The sequence below is a fragment of the Pygoscelis adeliae genome, unplaced genomic scaffold, assembly GCF_000699105.1.
Source record: "Pygoscelis adeliae isolate BGI_AS28 unplaced genomic scaffold, ASM69910v1 Scaffold120, whole genome shotgun sequence".
Taxonomy (NCBI): domain Eukaryota; kingdom Metazoa; phylum Chordata; class Aves; order Sphenisciformes; family Spheniscidae; genus Pygoscelis; species Pygoscelis adeliae.
The window spans coordinates 4,137,625-4,156,627 of record NW_008824032.1 but is presented as its reverse complement, the minus strand read 5'-3'; the positions used below and the strand labels follow the sequence as shown (position 1 = coordinate 4,156,627).

Below are 19,003 nucleotides of genomic sequence, written 5' to 3'. Positions count from 1 at the left end.
CCCTCCCTCTTTCTTTGACCTCTTGGTCTCACTGCTCATAAGAGGGGGAGCTTTGCTCCCTTTAGGTGTTCGCCCAGTGTAACTGTAACCTCCGGTGATTTTGGGTGAGGTAGACCAGGATATTCAGGAAACCCTGGATAATCGCCCCCTTCTCTTGCCAGCAGACACCTTGCAGAAAGGTCACCGCTGTAGGTGTAGGAATGGGCTCATGCATAGCAACAGCACAAACTTGCCTGCAACCCCATCTCATCCTCCAGGAACTTTGGCACTGTCACAGCCTGCCATATACCCCCACACCCTTAATGTTCATGCAGAAGAACCAATGCCTGGCCCCCAGCACCCCCAGCCAGGCTCCAAGCCCCATGAGGAACATATTCTTCTTACGTTCAGAGTCTTCTCCTTTGAAGTAGCCGATGAGTTTGATTTCGTCATCCATTTGGTCAAAGGCCTGAAGCTCCAGCTTGCTGTTTAGGATCTCCACAGGGTCTTCTAGCAGCTGCCATGACAAATGCATTTGATAACGCAATGATTTGCAGCACCAGCCTATGCCTGGCAGGTGTGTCACTAGCAGCCTAAGTGGGGAGAAAGAGGTCACCCAATTCCTCTGCTGCTGGAAATCCTACTTAGTGCTCTCTGCCTTAATGTGAGGAACCAAGAGATGCAGGTCACCTTCAGAGGGAGCTGTTAGTAGGTTCACTGCATAGGTTGAAGCATCAAGAGAGAAGATGAGAGAGGTCTGGGTAACGCAAATGGATGCTGAGAGACCTGCTGTGATGTGAGATAAGGGGTAGCAATCGCAACTGGCTTTAGAGTGGCTGAGAAGAAGGGAGAGCAGTTGAAAGGGGCTGGTATGGAGACTGTGAGGTTCTGTGAATGACGGATGTATTTGTTTTTGACTGTAATTTGCTGGCAGAGGTTACTGCAAAGAACTTGCTTTCAGAAAACATTAAAACCAGCATGCTAGAGTGTGGCCAGACAATGTTTTGGAGCAGTGGAAAGTCTGGATGTGAATTTTCCTGGCTGATCCTCCTATGCAGAATGGGTTAAACCCATGCTTTGGCCCCAGACCTGTCACCGTCTTGATGAGGAAGCTGGAAGACCTATCTGCTGCTTCAGCCTGTCGTTAGTACAGTTTTGTTCTTCTTTTCTTAACTAGCCACTGCTGGTGAAAAGATTTGGTCTGATTATTTTGCCCAGCAATACTGGTGTAAATCAGGTGTGGCTTCACTAGAAAAAAAAAATGCAGGCAGGCCACTGTACAGCCTACAGAGGAGTAGAGGACCTCTGGGTTTGCTTTCCTTTGAGAGCAGGCTGTGAGGCACTACAGATGTATTTGTTTTTATTTCCCTGCTTTGTTGGGTATTTTCCCTCTTGAGTGAAAAACACACAAACAGAAATCCTTCCTCTCTTCCTTTGTTCACAGAACATGGTTTTTCAGCAGCATACCACAAAGCACAGCAAACAAAACCTCACAAAGTGCCTTACGCTGCACCCCTTGCGAGTCATGCTCTGGCGTGTGGCTGCATCTCTGCTGTGTCCAGAGCAGCGTGGGCAGCTCCCTGCTGCTGTAATGGCCTGAGCCACGGGAACCAGGGATCCCACCACTGCTGGGGTCGCAGCAAAGCCCTGCCCTGCCTGTGGCCCTCCTGGGCAGGGCAAGACGCCCGCTTCCGTCCCTGAAGCCACTTATATGTGTTTTTGCCACAGTACCTGATGCATGCAGCCACAGACGCATTGCCGTAGGAGAGCTGAGGTCCTAGGGAGCTGGTTTTTTTCCCCAGACGTGCCTCTTGCCACTGGCACTTCTGCACCGCAGGTCACCGTTTAGGCAACCTGCCACCCTGGGAAATAAACCCTGCTGGCTCCACTGCTTGCCTTACCTCCTTTATCTGCATTATTGCATGGCTGCTCATAAAGGGAGCCTCATTTCAAAGAAAAGCCAAGCCACTGCAAAATGTTTTCACTACAAAGCAAAGATCATGGTTCTGGGCTGTTGGAATAAAATGTAAAGAGAAGCGTAATACGTTGATGAGGGAGTCAGCATCTCTCTTGCATTTAGGTGCAAGGGTGAGTACGTATTTGCACCCATGTACAAAATTACCTGAGAGCACTAAGTCCTAGGCTCTTCTCTAACTCGTGGCAGTGCAATTTGGTAAGTAAATTCACTGAAGAGGCAGTAGTACACTACGTTGTTTGTGCGGTTGTGTCTAGAAATGGGCAAATAGTTTGCAGCATATACCTTTTTCAATGAATTGAGCTGGTTTTAGTTGCTTTATGGGAATGCTACTTCTTGGATGTTTTTTGAAAATAACTCTTCTTTAAAAAAAAAAAAAGAGTGAAAGATTTTGCAGATGGCAGTGTTTGCATACCAGCTTGCTAACTGAGGTGGGTGACTAGCAGTTAGTTATATGGGATTGTTGCTTACTTCCAATCAAATACTCCATAAACAGGAAAGAGGGCAAAATGTCTTTAAGATGTAAGTGATTGGTGGCATATAAAGGTACCAGCTTTCCTGGGAACTCATGGTCAGACAAGTATTTGGGAAGCTTGCAAATGTCATCTCTACACTGTGTAGCAAACAGGGATGGCACTTCAAATAAAGATAAACCCGTGTTTTTTAGCAAAGGGAGTATTTGCAAGGTCTGCTTTGAGAGGCTTTATCTAGCTCTGAGCTTATCTGTGCTTACATCCAAGAGGAATTCCACCAAGACATCTGTGGCCAGTTCCCCATCAAATTCAATCAACCGCTCCTCCTTAAAGACATAGAGACTTCCCTCTTCAACTAAGCCTGCAAGAAGGAGACAGGAAACATAATGTGGTCAACATGTCACTAAAAGCATTTTTACTACAGCGTATCTTGCTTGTTAGTCTAGCAACACCTCCTGGGAAAATGCAATTGCCAGTTTGCTGAGTTGGTCCAGTTAGAAACAACACGAGCAATCTCCTGACTGATGTTTCATGGCATAGGGACAGACCTCAGCCAGAACTTGTTCTTGCTTCTTCCCAACTGTGGAACTTTTTTGTTCAGGTCACAGTTTGGCCTCAGTTGGAAAAATTCTGTACCGGGAACTTGTTTTAGCTTTGCCATCTATACTGCAGTAAATAGTACTGGGCTTTAACTGACATCCCAAACTTGAACAACCTGACACTAGATGGAAAATGGATTTTGATGTGGGCTGTGCTCTCTACCTGGAGAAAGCTGAACTATGTCAACATAAACAGTGAGCTGGAAGCCAAAGTGAGCTTCAAATTCTCTGCAGCTTAGCTAGCCTTGGCAAAAGGGTTATAAACCTATGGTAGAGATGCCACAGATGGCAGGCTGGCAGATTTGAATGGTATATTACTGGACTGAGGACTGGTTGCCACAGCATCTCAGTGAAGGCTCCAAAATCAGCAGCACTAAGGTCCTGCAATGCGTGATGGCAGGGTGCCATGGGTCCAGGTGGTTGGTAGTTTGTTCCTTCTTGGAGAGGCAGAAGCTCTCACCTTTAGTTTAGCTTCCACCAGCACACTTAGCCTCTACGTCAGGAAAGAAACCTACAGTCCACTATACAGCCCAGTATGCTTAAACAGTCTCTGACCTTAAGTCTAGTGGTATATTTATGTGCTGTTGTATTTATATGCTGTAGTATTTCCGTATTGCTTTGTGGGCTAAAATATGAAGGAATCGCCAGCTCCTGGAAGGCAGCTGTTTCCAGGGGTGAGCAATGCAGCAGCGTTTCACCTTAACAGGAGGTTTCCTTTTCTGCTCTGGGGAGCAAGTCAGGAAGGGTTGACACCTGGCTGCCAAACCATTGCAAGACTGTGGCTTCTCCATTAGTGGCTGGGGGTCACTCTGCCATGGGGCTGGTGACATTTGGGGGCCTATGTGATGTCCCTGTAGGTTTTGGTTCTGTGCCGCTGTGTCAGACCTGTCTCTGTGCTGGAAGAGCAGGGAGTTACTCCATGACACCTATCTACAGTTTCTGCTCAGCAAGCTGTGAGCATCCACCCTGTCATTGCTATGGCATGAATTGGCTTTCTTTTCCACTTGGTTTGGTTTTGTTTTGGCACTCTCAGCCAGGAAGCTTTTTGCTGGAAGGGTGTTGGCTCACCCCTCTCATCCTCGCCCCCCCACTTGATCCTGCCCATGTTGGGGTGGGCAGGTGGTCAGTATGCAATTGCCATCATCACCCTCCCCATCCTGGTGACAAGGATTTGGCTGTCCTCTCTGGGGCTGTCTGTCAGGCATCACTCCAACACCCTCTCCAAGCTATTCCAGAGATATCAGATATGGGACTCACCTAGCTTTTTAGCAAGTTTGGCATCTTTCTTGGAGTCCACCATCCCGAAGCCAATGCTCCTGGGCTCCAGGACCTGAGCTGCCAGCTGTGGGAGGAACCAGAGAGCCCAACGTTAGCGGCATTAGCACCGCAGGGTAGCTAAAGGGCATCATACACTGCTAGCATTGCATGACAGACACAAGTGACCCATATTCTGCTTTCAGGCAGCACCAATGGGTGGGATGCATCACATGCTGCCTCCCTGCTGAGATAACGCTGCCCGGAGGTCACAAGGGTTGGGTTTCTTCCCACTATGTCGCAGCACCGAGTTTGCTGGCAATACCACATGCTGCTAACTGCTGTTTGACACTCGGACATCAGGAGAGAGCTCCCGGCTGAATCAGGGACACCAAAGCAGTGGGCATGGCTGGGAGAAAGGCCTGTGCCATCGACACAAAGCAAAAGCTGTCTCCTCCCTCGTGCCTTGGTGGCCTCCTGCGGGGGAGTGTGACACGTGGGCACCACGGATATTTTAACTCTGGAAGTGCTTGGCGCCAGGCAGCAGTGGCTGCAAACTGGAGGGGATGCAGGGCACTGTTTCCTTCATACATGTGATGGGACGGCTAAAGCAGGCTCCCGGCAAAATAAAGCAGAGGGGCTCCTGGCTTTGCAAAAGCGGCCCCTTCTCCTATGAAATGCTTTAAGTCATGTTTCCTATCCAGGCTTCAGTCACCCCCCAGTTCCCGGTCCCCTCTTTTTCCTAAGGAAAGGAGGCTAATCCCAGCCATGCTCGTGTTTGCCTCCTCATAGCTTCAGAAACCACTGCCCCCTGTTCCCACCACTTTTGATGAAGGGGCCTCTTGAAGGTATCAAGTTCCTGCCTGTTTTGTGAAAATAGATATGTGAGGAAAGGAGAGACGCTCTGCAAGTGCCCCGCGGTGGAAGTGGCCCCGGGTGAGACCCTGTGAATTCCAGATGGGCTCCGTAGAGATGCAGTCACCCTGGGAAATGAGCCCACTTACTCACCAGATTGCTGACTTAGCCCCACCACAAGCACGCCAGAGACCCTACAAGGTGGTAATGATGCTCTGAAACCACCAAGCAGCTGTAAGAACTCCCTTCTCCTCCCTCTCCCATCCTGCTCTACGAATGCCTCTGATGCTGATGGTCTTCTTGCTGTCCCCCTTCCCAACCCTGCCGGATGGGAGGGACAATAGGGATGAGGTGTCAGGGGCCTCCAGGACAGGAATGTCCCTATTAGGGCACAGCTGCCTGCACTCAGCTGTGGGAGGCTGGAGCGAGGCAGAAGAAAAGCCGCGGCTAGAGGGATGGTGGGCTGATTTATGAGGATCATCCTCTCCCAGGACCCATTTTGGCACCACCCCCCTGGCCTCAAAGCCAGCTTGAATGTCACCCAGTGGCGCTGCCCTCACAGCCGTGCGGCCCCTTGGCTCCATGCTATAAATAGCCTCCGCCTGTGCCCGGCCGCTGCGAGAGCAAGTGGCGATTAAAGGCATTGGGGAGCAAAAGTGGTGGAGCAGCCCCCTTGCCTGCACACCAGGGCATCGTGGGGCCAACCAGCTCCCCATGCTGGCAGCGCCCAGCCCTTCCCGAAATTCTGGGGGAGACTGTGGGCACCCTGGGGATCAGGAACCTTGCTTGGGTGAAGGGGAGTGATGGAGAACATGGTTGTCTTCTCCCTTCCACCAAATACATGTACCGAGGCCTGTCCCAAAGCCCTCCAGAAGGATGTATTCTCCACTAACCATCACAGCATCACTGCAACCTTAATCCCCCTGTGGCTACTGGCCTGTTGTCTTTAGGGGGAAATGCCACCATGTGACGCAAAAGGGGTGCTCCATGTTATGCAGAAAACGCACAGTCTCACCGCTCTTACCTTGTTCTATCCCAGTGCTTTGAAATAAAGGTGAGGCTGCACGTTCGGGGCTCGTGCTTACAGGGGATACTGCCTGAATGGGGCAGACCACTGGTCCATATTTGCACATCCATTGATAAAGCATCTGAGCACTGGTCTGACTCATTTGGCATCTCATCTCCTGGCTCAGGTCACGGCCATCCATGTTAGAGCACCTGAGAGCAGCTGATACTCAATAACACAGGGAGAGATGGACACCTCTTGTGAGCTCCCTAGACATCTGCAAGCGGGTGGTGGTGGGAGAAGCTGTTTTCTGTTCCCCATTATGGGGATCTGCATTTACTGGGCAAAGGGATGGAGCCTGCAGGATCATCAGCTTTAGGGGACACTGTCAGCAAGTGCCCGCTTGTTGGCAGTTGTGTAGACCAGCAAGAGGTTCCTCAGAGTCAATGCTTGAGGCTCTGGCTGCACTGTGACCAGAGGTAAAACACAGAAAGCCCAAGGGAAGAAGACTGTCCAGTCATGTCCAGTCCAGTCCATACTTGATCTAGCTACTTACTTACAGCTATGTTAGCCATGTGCCAGATGAAGTCAAAGCAGTTTAAGCCTGATAGTTCCTGACTCCTGCACACAGGAGAGGGTTAGAGTTTTTTGGGGGTGTTTGAAGAAGCCCAGAAATGCGCAGAAAAGCTGCAACACCTGCTACAGACAAGTAGCGTGAGCGGGGCGTGAGCGGGGATGTTTGCAAGAGAGGAGGCATTGATCAGGAGTAATGTATGTCAGCATGCAGTGTACGCAAGATAGCTCTCTGGAGGGGTGTGGGTGCAGCTGTGTAGCTGTAAACACGTCAAGAAAACGTGGGTGATGGGATGAAAGCCTCTTTGTGTGAGACTGTGGGAGTGTGCACTTCGTTAGGGCTCAGGAGGCAAAAAAGGTCACAGTAATGCTGGAGGTGTGCCTGTCGGTGTGGCAGGGCTTGTGTGACTGTCTCTAGTGAGACTGTCTCTAGAAGGTGTATGTACGGTGGGTACAAGTGTTTGGCAATGTTCCTCTGAAGAGGCTCACCCCAAGAGAAGATGTGCAACAATGTGCGTGTATAGGAGAGCGCGTGTGTACAGCGTATGCGTGCGCCTGCGGGGACAGCTGAGAGCTAAGTGGGCAGCCTGCCTCCTTTGCTGGGACTTTCATGCTAATAAGATAATGAGGTGAGAGGTACAGCCTGTGCCCATCCGCAGAGCACTGGGGTCCTGCACTGGGGAAATCTTTATGCAACATGAGACTCTCGGGAGCTCTTTCCACTGTGGCAGCGCCTGGAGGCAGGAGACCTTTGCAGGGTGTCAGTACCTATGGTGGCTTTTTCAATTGCAAGTTTTGCAGGGTCTGGACGTTGCTCCTGCCCTTGCTTTCCCTGCTTTCCACTGCAGCAGGTGAGTCTGAGCAGTGCTTAGGTGAGGACGTATTCCCACACCTATATTTGAACCCCATAAGGCAGCAAAATATAGAGTATGCTAGAGGCACAGCAGCTTGGCTAGTTGCCCCCTGCTCATTACAGTATCAAGCATTTATATATCTCCTTACAATATTTTCTGATTCCATAATGCTAGTGGGATTTGAATGCAGATAATGTTTCTAATCTTGACAATCCTCTTGGCTCAGGACCTTGGGACAGGGGCGGTTGTAATGTAAGAACACAGCCCCTCCTCCTCCCCCTCCTCCTCCTCCCTTTAAATTCATATCGCTTGAAGTCTTGGCCAGCCAGAGCCCTTGCCTTTGTGTCAGCCTCTATAGTGAGTAATTTAGCTTCAACAGCTGCATGGGGAGATGGAGGGGAGAAACTGCGCTGGAAGAACTGGACCTAACTGGTCATGCAGTCCCTGAGGTACAGCAGGAGCTTTGGGCAGGCAGAGCTGGCTGAGAGCATGAGCAAAGATCCCAGTAGCTTGTAAGCTCGTATCCCATGCACATTTTGCAGCCTTCCTCTCATGTGCATGAAGACTTTGCAGTGCACACTTTCTAGTCGCAGGATCACAAGCCGTGTCCTGTGCCGCCTTGGGAAAAGGAGGTGTGAGTTTGGGAGCACTCCTCCTTTTTCCCACTTCCCTCAGCTAATAGCCATACTTGGATTTGGGTGAGCATGAGGGAATGCATGGCTCTCTGGGATGTGTGAGATGTGCCAGCCCAAAGTGAAGCTTGAGTATCACCAAGTAAGCAAGCACAACCCCATCTTGGATGGTGTCAACAGTTACAGGCAATCTGAGTAACGGAGATGGAAAGAAAAAACTCCCTGCCAGAACACCGCAGCTTCACACCTACCATACCCATCTGAACTTAGATGTGATGCTGGGAAGCTTTCAGGAGATTTAAGAAGTCCCACAGGGTCATTCTGAAATCCTAAGTTATAGAGCAGCAGAAGTGTCACCAGTATAAAGGTGACAGGCTGCCCGGCCACGATTCTATTCCAGCTGCAAACAATAGTGATCGTGCCGAACCTTGCATTTGGTCAGTATTGCTGCTAAATGGCAGACAAAATCCAGCAGAGAGGGTTACAAATGGGGGTGGGAGGGGTGGATGCGTCAACATGGTCAGTTTTTCATTGTGGAGTAACATTATGGCTTTGTGGCCTGGATTTTCTTCCCACTTCTCTAGCACCTGCCTGGAGCTCCCACAGACAGTAAGGTTCATCTTCCCTAGCCGCTCAGGCTGGGAGGCAGGGCAGTGGGGACATTTGGGTCTCTGTGAGAGCCGTCATGAGTAAACTTCTCTTAAGCATGGGGAGCTTTCTGTTTCCCTCGCTGACAGTGGTGGAAGAACAAAAATCAAGCAATGCAAGGAGGAGAGCAACAGGAGACGATGAGGGAACGTCCCTCAAGCAATCTGCACTTCTCGGCTATTTCTCTCCTACTCTCTTTAAAGCTGCAGTTTATGTTGATGGTCAGAACCTGGTTGATGTAATGATGATGATTTTATATCCCAAAATGTTAGGTTTTTATTTTCAGAAACAGCAGGAGGAGATGGCAAAACTCTGGGGTATTTCCCCCAAAGCTTTGAATCCTTATGCAGGACTCATGCCTTCATGCTACGGTTGGCTTCTCTGTTGTTCGAGCTGGTGGGCAGTTTGTTGGAGAGCAGAGGGGGATATCTCTCCTTCCGAATGCTGTACTGTCTCCTCTAGCATCCCCTTGCATACCCCACCAGCAACGTTTCGGGTTCTTCCATAATTTGGGCTGGCTAATTACAGGTCCTGAAGCATGGTGGTGGTTAAAGGGAAGGGGCAGAAGCCTGCTGAGCAGCTGCCACTAAAGGAGCCACTCTGCTGGCAGCGGGACCAGGGGAGAACATGTTGGTCCCACCTTCCTGCCCTTTTCCACCACCTGAGCTGCCCAGTTAGGCTGTTTATTGCTGAACCTGCCCTCCCAGGGGGTCGCTGCTCCTCGGACTAAAAGGCTAGTCCCCAAATATGGAACACCCAAAGGTCACTCCCGCGGAGGTGGCTTTCACAGGTAATGCTCCAAGAACGCTGCCCCGGGGCTTTAACTGCCGCGCAGCCGCTCAGCCCAGTCAGACATACAATGTGCTCTTTGGCTGCCTCCCTAAAGGTTTCACATAGTTAGTATTTTTATCCACACCAAGCATCCCTAATTTTAGCGAGCTGTAAGCCAAAGCGCAGCCTCCTCAGCCGTGAGCTAACCGGGGCCGATGCCCATGCCACCAAGTGCCCACGGGTGCAGGGGCCACCTGCTGCTGCTCCTGGCCAGTCCTCGCTGGCGCTGCATCACAGGTGTCTTGCCGACTCAGCTGGGCAGCTGGCACACCGAGGACAGCCCAGGGCATGCATGGGTGCATGCATGCATGCATGTACTGACCCAGGTTGTGGGGTCTAGGACGGTGCCCGGGGGCCAGCCACTAAGCTCCCCTTCGACAAAAAGGAGACCGGAGGCGCAATCTGGGTCCTCAACAAAAGTGAGGCCATTGCTGCCTTGTTGTCTTTCTGGCCTCAGAGAGGCTGCTTTGAAACCGAAGGCTGGATGCCACCGTGAAGCCCATGCAGGGCACAAGCTGGCTCCTTTCAGTAGGTGCTGGAGGAGGGAAGCATGCTTGATATTCAGCCCGTTCACCTCCGCAGACCATTGTTCATGTCATCCCTATGCCTCCAACTCCCAGGAACAAGCCAGATTTCTTGAGTTTCTGACCGAGTGGGTGTGAGCCAGCACTTCTGAAACCCCGGGCAGCCCGGGATGCTGCAGGCAAGAGCTGGGAGCTCCCACCCTGCCTCCGCAGGAGGGATCAGGGAGGAGGGGCTCTGGGGGAACGGAGGGGTTCTTGAGACAAGAAAGGCATTTTACCCAAGGAGTGAGCAGAGAGAAATAAGAACTGAGGAAAGCTTTAAAAACATGCAGCCCCCTTTGAACAGGGTTCGAGGTGTCAGAGGTCTGCTAGCTGATGGCAGTCCGTCTGCTGCCAGGGCCGGATAGGGTTCCCAGAAAATGGACGTATCATGTACAGCAGCTGGCCTTCGCCAAAGCTGTGCCAGAGAGCGCGCAGGAATGAGCACCATCAGCACTGCTTAGGAGGGATTGCTGGATGTCTCAGGGTGCCGGGGAGGGGAGGAGCGAATGCCTGCTCTGCGGCCCCCCTGGGAATTGAGTTCTTTGCCGTTGCTGCTCGTTCTATTTCCTTGGGCAAGGTTTTGTCTCATGTATGTAGGTAAATCCCAATGTGCAAAGGAAAATAAAAAAGGAGAACTTGGACCTTGCTAAGTCACTTCTTTCCTAGGCCATGGATTCCTTGCCTGGGTGCCTGTTATTTAGGGACAGAGGCTGCAAAAGGACATCTTTGGTCATCAAACCCGGCACCACGTCATTCAATCTCTGTCACAACCTGGTCAATGTCCATTTAAAACTCATTGGGCTGTTTTTCCCTAGAGGTCTTCCTCCTCTGGTGATTAGGGACTTCCTAGTTTCCAGACTTGGTTTATTCATAGCCCATTTGTCCTTAGGCTTTGTGCTTAAATAGCTCTTCTCCCTCTTGGGTGTTTAAAGAGAATTATCGTATCCCCTTTCCATTCTCCCCACAAATGAAGCTCAGGCATGAAGGAAGGGCAGTCACAGGCTTTGATTAGTCTGGTTTTAGATGAAGGGCACTGGCAGACCAAGCTCTGGAGTAAGGTCATGGTGGGCAAGCATGGCAACAGCTACCCCAGCCCGCAGGCAGGCTCCTGAGAAATGTCAAGGTCTGGGGTGGAGAACATGAAAAGATAACTATAAACACCACACATGTCCACTGAGTAGGTGAGTGTGAGCTCAAGCTAGTCCTTTTGAGGCCCCCCACTCAGGATGGGGCAAAGCACCTCATTATACAAGAGTGAGACCCTGCCTCCCGGGAACCAGCCCAGCAGGAAGGCACTGGGAACCCTCGCTGGCACTTTTTTGGGAAGCTGACTAGTGTGGCAGGATGGCCGAGACCTAAGGGGATGGGCTTTTCAACGTTTTTCCTCAGTTGCATTTCTGAAGGGAGGAGTGACACAGAAGGAGTCTCCGTGCAGTTTGAGGTCTTGCACGGCACCTACAGAGGTTGTCTGCAACAGCTGGACAGTGAGAAGAGCTCCTTGCTTCAGGGCCAAGAAAACCTGCAAAACCTAAGCGGACTTGGCCTTGCACTGTGTCAGCAAGCGAACCCAAGCTCACAGGGGTCTGCCATGTCTCCAGGTGACATTCGCATAAAAGTTGGGTCTCTGGATGAAACCAGCTTGGTTTTTTTTAGATCCTGGGATTACAGCTGGTCTCTGCTCTGAGAACTGCTGTCAATACACATCTCTCCAATCATACTTTAGCAGCTGAGAAAGGTGCCTTTCAAAGAGCAGTATGGCATTGAAAGCAGGGTCTTATGCCAGATGCTGCTCATGCAGCCAGTCCAAACTCACTGCTGGGAACTGACAGAGGGACTTCAAAGAAAGAAACTGGGCGATAACAGGTAAAACAGCCTTGGAAATTGTTTCTGCCACTGTTACACAGAAAGACCAAATCACATACTTGTCCCTGGATGTCAACGTGCCCATCTGCGAAACGGGGAGCTCTCTGTAACTTGTTTTTGTGACTGGCATGTCAGTGAGTGAAATCCTCCTAGGTGCTACTGCTAAAAATCAGTGCTCTTCTGGCTGTTGATGAATTGAGACCTACTTATAGGGTCTCAAAGGGCAAAGTAATCAGTGCACACTTTTTCCTTTTCTTTCCCTTCCTTCCTTATTTTTGCATTGACTTATCTGTAGTGGAAGCCACTGCTTTAGTAGCCATGGAAACCAAAACTCCTCTTTTATTACAGGTATGCACAAGGCACTTGCACTGTAGGCTTCTGCAAATACCTATCCAGCCAGGTGTGCCTCGTGTCTCACCCTGAGGACTTGTTCTGTAGGGACCCAGAGACCTGACAGTTTCTGTGACACTCAGTGAGTATGTCTTGTATAACGTGTCTACCCAGCCCAGGAAATTGTGTTGAGGCACTGTCTCATGAACATGCCCATTTTCACAGAAAAAGACTGAAATCTGAGTCCGTGAAACAAACAGAGAAGGGTGCTTAAAGAAAGGGCTTGGTTTTTTTATTTATATATATATACACTCTACCTAGAGATGGGGATAAACTAGAATCTCGTCTCTTGGTTCCTATGAATTTCTGGGTTGAACTACACAGACCTAAACTTGTAAACCTTTTTTCTGTGTTGCATCAGAAGCAGAGAAAGACTTTTTGCTATATATTACATGGCTATGAACTCTCATGGGAACATCTGCTCTCAAGAGATTTCAAGACCGTGTGGGTGGAACTACCCCAAAACCAGCTATCTTGCACCAGTTTTTCCATCCTGAGCTGGAAGCTGCAGTAGTTTCAACACTTGAAAATAAATCTTTGCTCTCAAGTGAACTGGGAGGTAGACTTTACACCCAGTTTAACCCTCGCCTTTTACTGGATTCAAAATCTATCTTTCCCTCTCACACCACAGGTAGCTACTGGCTGTGGTTGGGCACTGGGAGGATCTCATGCAACGTAATCTCATGGATGTATATTCCCAGGTTTGTAGGAGAATTTTTCCCTTGTGTTACAGAATTGGCCAAATATGTTAAGGAGTTTCACTTTGTTCTGCCATTTATTGCTAGAGGCCAGGCTGATCCTAGACCTCATGTGGAAAGGGGAGTACCACGTCCCTCTTCTCTTACCTCTGATCAGACTGGTTTGTGCTAGGGCAGTTCTCCATGGATTTTCAGCCCAGGGACACTGTTGCATTGAAGGGCCTAAAATATCTGGGCTTGACAAACCTCTTTTTTTTAAGGATATTACACATGCACACAGATGACAAGGGAAGAATGACAGGGGAGCCAGGACTGAGCGAGTTTCAGCAGGGGAGAGGGTAAGGGAGATGATGGTCTGCCATTGCAGGCAGCGTGCTATGGTAGTGAGACAATCTCAGTTGCTGGAAAGAGCATCTCAAGTGCAAAAGGAAAGCCTCTAACCACACTGCTCATTATTCTTGTTACATGATTACTAGAGACAGGGGCTGGCCCACGGGAGGGCAAAACTATCCCAGTATTTAGGAGATTCAGAGATGAAAGGGAGAGGGGAGAAGGTCTGAGAAGTGGTGGTATGAGACAGGATGAAATATGGCAGGGGAGCTATGGAGGAGAAGAAAAGCAGAGCAGATATTTCTCAGCTTCGCTGCTTTGGTCTTGTCCTTTTTTGTCCCTTCTTCATTAAAGCTGAGACCTTTTAGGACAAGTAGCTTTTTTTCTAACTTGTCTGTTAAATACTTATTGTGAAGCCTTGTGTCTAGCTGTTTCATCTGCTTCTTCACTGTGCTCACCTGATGGGGCATGTAGGGCTCTTGTAAACATCACCACAGAGTAGGAATAGCTACTGTTAGCTCCGGGACTGCTTGGTTCAACCTCTGGCATTGCCCTGTACAGAGGCTTTTGCCCACTCAAGCTGCAGGTGCTTTTCAGTAGTCAGTGGTGCAGAGTGGAGTCATAGGAGAACGGCAAGCAAAAGAGAAGAGCCCTTTAACCTGAGCTGTGAAGCAGCTGTGAACAGCTCATGCTGTCTCTGCCTTGGGTTGTCTTATTACAATCCTTCCCCAACCCTTTTCCACCCTAGCCAGAAAGCAGTAGGCAGCTGCATCGTACATGCAGTACATGAAGTACAAACATTGCTTTGACTATTTTCCTGACAGACTAACCCAACAGCCCCCAGCTTTCCCACCCTGACCTGAGGGGCTGGCACTGCCATCCTTGGAGCTGTTGCCATGCACAAAGGATGGTCCAAAGAAGCTGCTGTTGCTCCCAGAGGGACTCGGTTGTCCCCGGACCCTGTCCTCACCAGGTAGCACCCAACAGTGTAGGTGGCAGGAGCTGTCAGGACCGCTTCATGATGGTCTTCACCTCCATTCCCTTTCTAAACTGGAAAGGGACTCTGGGCTGCATGGCAATCTGGTCACAGTTCCCAGTACGCCTGGGTGCGGGCAGCTGAAGACCCTGTGTGCTGTCCCACTGTAATATCAGCTTAACGATGGCATCATTACGAAGATAGCTGGTGTGCACCCTGAGCTTTTGACAGTGTCAGTCAGTAGTCCTGCATGCTGGGCTTTTGTCCTGCGAAGGAAATTTTTCCTATCATATCACTTTCTTCTCAGTCTGCTGTTTGTTGTTATGTTTGGTAAAGTCCTTAAATATGTGCTTAAATTTACTCACGTGCTGTGAGTTTATCAGCTTGATTTCCTAAGGATATGAGATCCTTGTGATTCTCTTCTCTCTCCCCCTAGGACTGTCTGTCAGCTGCCTCCCTTAAAAATTTTCCTAGCTGTTGGCCCTTTTCAGCCAAATTTTCTGGAGGCAGGGATCTCAGGCATAATAAAGCTATTGCAAGCTTCCTGAAGATCAGGGACTTGGAAGGAAAAGAGGCTGAAGTGCCCTGAAAGAAGGAAATGTCACCACATGAGCTCAATCCCTGTTAGACACCAAAGGACCCAGGTGAGAGGGAGCCTCATGGACTCCTCACTCACGGGAGAAGCCCCAGTCAGAGCTTGTTACTGACCACGGGCTACATATTTCAGGGAAATCACGCTTGTGGTCAAAGGACAATTAATTCATGGGTCAGAGGAGCGTTCGTCTACACTCATCTTGCCCTTGAGCGCTTTGTAGCTGTGGCTTTTTTTCACGTGCTGAAGCCTAAAGCAGGTTCTGGATCTAGAGTCAAGAAGGAACTGGGACTTTTGTTTGCTTGCCATGCTTGCCATGCCGTCTACTACCCGGGCATATCGGGGAGTTTCTCCTAGCGAATTTGCCGGAACCTGGGCATTGGATCCCTCTTGTTCTTTTCTTGGTGTCTAAGATATTTCTTCAGGTCTTTGGTCTTTGGAATTATAAATTTCTTATAAGGTGCATGTGGGAGAAACAGAAAGGGTGGACTGTTTGCGGGTTTTCTGGACTTAACATCCATTAAGCCCATTCCTTCCCATGTGCACACACACTCATGTTCATCAGGCAATAGGACACAACCACGCAGCTCAGATCTTTGCTTAGCTCCATACCTGCCTGTGTTCCGGAGGAAGGCTCCCTATTATTCCTAATGATGGAGACCAGTGCCATTTTATGGAAGGGAGGCTAAGGTTATGATGTTTTCCAGGCTGTGGAAGCAGCATGTCTTGTTGTGAGTCAGCAGGTAAATTCTCAGTATAGTAAGATGGAAAAACATGAGGTGCTCCAGAAAGGCATCTTACCGCAGGCAGCGCCCTATGCCAGGAACCCCCAAGCTAGCAGGCAGGGAAAACCAAGGGCTGGAGTGTTTGCCTCTTATATACCTTATTTCAGGTGTAAAGGACCTTCAGCAGTCAGAGCCCTGAACCCTCTACTGAAATTAGATACATAAAGCCTTCCTGAGTGAACTTTTCCCACGTTTGGCTGGGAGGAGAGGCCCTGCCACTGCTCCTGTGCCTACCCAGCAGCTCACTCCTCCGAGTACTTGCTCAAATTACAGGAGAGCTGGGTTCGGCTGCCGACTGCCTCCAGGGAGACCAATCCCAGGCAGTTCATCTCCCAGGTGAATGGCTCCACACCTCAGCCACGGAGCCACTGCAGCCATTTGTTTCCCTCTCCCTGGCCCGGTGAACATGTGGTGAAGTCCCACAGCTGGATGAGCTCTGGCAAGGAAGGTTGAGAGTGATCCCCACAACATGTTACGGCTTGAGGTGAGGGAGGTGCTGTCACAAGAGGCAGCAGATTAAAACCTGCTTTGCCCACTCCTTTCACAAGTGCTCCCATGGTTGAGTTAGTACAGAAATTGGGAGCACCGGCACCTTGCTGGGCTGTGTCCTATGCAGGATACTGTCTCTTGCCTTCTGAGACCTTCTCCCCATTTAATTCCCTCAGGTGACAGAGGCAAAGGAGTGCTCAGTCTGCAGATTGCTCTTGTGCTTGGGCTGTCAGATTGCTGCTGCTGCAGTTCCCAGTCCAGGAGGGGGACTTTGAAACTTCAAGACATGCACTGAATCAGCACTGCAAGTGCTTGGGAAATTTTGAGGTCAAAGCCACAAGTGCCAGTTGCTGCGTGGCATGGTTAGCCGGTAGCTGAGCATTAGTGGACTGGAGCACTACAATTATGTAAAGTCTGCTGCAGATCTAATCCTCAATCTCTTGCCCAAGGTCACATAAGAAGTCCATGCCAGAGAAGCAATTGGAAACCAGATCACCAGAGTCCTAAGCTAATGTACTCACTGCTGAATCAAACCCTGCAAAATAAAAGCTTTAAGTCAGATTGTATTGTAGCCATCACACCCTTGATGTGGCTAATTGTTAACATGGGTATAGGTGTCACGGGGAGTAAAACTGATAGTACACAGCAGGTACCTGCTTCTGTCAGGTTTCTATAAATATGTATCTAGTAACTGCCTGAATCTGTCAAGCACGAAATAGCTATCCTATTAAATAACAATGCAATTATACTACCAACCATAAACACTTCAACTGGAGTTCCAGCATTTTTTTTTTTGCTTTGCCAAATGTTATTTGATCACTCACCTGGAGCAAGTTACTGTTTCCTGACAGATGAGTAAAAGCTGGTTAGTTTTTGAGTCTTTCTTGTTGTCAGGCTTGCTGAGGAGGTCAGTAGACTTTGAACTTGACATTGGACTTTTGCAGGACCTCAGCAAGCGTATTTTCTAATTCACATTTGCTATATTCCTAGGGGTGCAATGCATTTTCTCTCTGGATCTGATAAATAAAGCTTATGTGTTTCTTGTGCAACTCTCACTTTCTTTCCAAACGTGTCTTTTAGTTAAGAGGGAATATTTGTAAGCCCCTGGTAGGAAACAAGCACCTAACAATCCAGGCTTGCCGCTGAATGATTCCCTAGATTACAGTTACACTACAAGAAAGAATGCTATGAATCTACTTTGTAATTTTTACCATGATTTATTTTACTGAGGATTAATTAATCATTCTTTCACCAAAGAATTAACAACACTCTTTTGCCAGCACAAAAGTGAATTGTTGCATTAACAAGCAGCTACAGACTGATTCCAAGCAGGCAACCAAGTGTCAGAAAAACAAAAAGGGATTTAACGCTGCACCAGTGGAGAGCTTTTGAGATGAGGAGCTAGGACGCCTGTTTGCAGCACAGTTTGGTAAGGCTTCTTGGCTGATTGCTCCTAGTGGGATAGAAAATGGGACTGAATCCAGAATACAAGGGGGATACTGGCTTGCACAGAATGAGAAAGGATCTAAAAATTTCAAGCTACGGACTCAGGTCTGTGCTGAGATTTGGGAAAGCTCAACTGAGCTGAGTTCACGTTGCTGAGGTTTGCGAGGTTACTCGCTATTGCCTGGGTTTCTGACGCGCAACCCAGAAAGACTATTTCCCAGCAAACAACTCAGAAGAGCACAAAAGAGGCTTTTTCCTGGGCTTCGCAGAACTCGGGGGCTAACTCAAAACCAAGTAAACAAACCCAAGCTTTTGGGTGCTCAGTCCCCCCCTGCACAAGACCCTTTGACTGTCCCATCCCGTGGCTCCTCTCCACAGCTCCAAATACTGTGATATTGACCCCTGCTGGGACATGCAGCGGTGCTTACCTCCAGGACCATCTCTGTCATCTGGAACTGCTTCTGGGAGACCTTGTCAGAGCTCACGGGCTCGTGGAAGAGCAGGCAGAGCATGTCGTACTTCTTCAAGGCCTGCTTGTAGTTCTTCTCGTTCAGGTCGATCACTCGGTCTTTCCCATCATAGGTGGGGAAATTCAGTCCCTCTTCTGCTTTGCAGCAGAAAAGCAGGTAAAAACCTGCCAGGATCCAGCAAGTCGCCTTCATAGGGGAGCCCTTGGAGTGCAGCAGAGGGCAGGCAAATGTCCCTCTCCTTCTTAATTTGGGAAGAGGGGGAGACCAAAGGCTCCAGATGAAGTTCGAACCGAGTTTCTCTTTCTGCTGCCTTCCTAGTGATCAGCCCAAACTCTGCAAGGCTGGTGGGGAGCAGCAAACTCTGCTGTCCTGGGCTCACAACAAAGAGACAGACAGGAGAAGCTGTCAGGCCAAGCCCTGGATACCTTACATAGCTGTGTCCAGCTCCCGTGTCATTAGGAACTCCATTTTTAGGAAGCAGTTGTTTCAGGCTAAAAATAAACCCTGCAATGAATAAAAAGGACAGATATGACACCATTGAGGGACTTGCTGGCACTCTGCATCATCTGAAAGAGAGGGAGCAAGCGAGAGGGAGGGAGTGGAAGATGTCGATGCTGGGAATATGCAGGCAGGGTTTGTGAAGGGACAGACTTCACTTGTAGAGGGAACCAAGGCACAGCCTGTCCTACTAGGACTTAACAAAAATAGAAGGTATTTAC

At 49.5% G+C, this 19,003-nt stretch overlaps 1 protein-coding gene across 1 annotated transcript in view; it reads right to left on the bottom strand.

Annotated features, from left to right (window-relative positions):
• CASQ2 (calsequestrin 2 (cardiac muscle)) overlaps positions 1-18,709 on the bottom strand; it is a 34,908-nt gene extending 16,199 nt beyond the window's left edge. Inside the window, exons 1-4 of the mRNA XM_009329372.1 lie at positions 18,243-18,709; positions 4,284-4,368; positions 2,688-2,788; positions 385-496 (exon numbers count right to left, since the gene is read on the bottom strand). Coding sequence (XP_009327647.1) covers positions 385-496; positions 2,688-2,788; positions 4,284-4,368; positions 18,243-18,476 — 532 coding nt within the window. The 5' untranslated portion in view covers positions 18,477-18,709. The remainder of the gene's footprint in view (positions 1-384; positions 497-2,687; positions 2,789-4,283; positions 4,369-18,242) is intronic.
• Between the last annotated feature and the right edge of the window lie 294 nt (positions 18,710-19,003).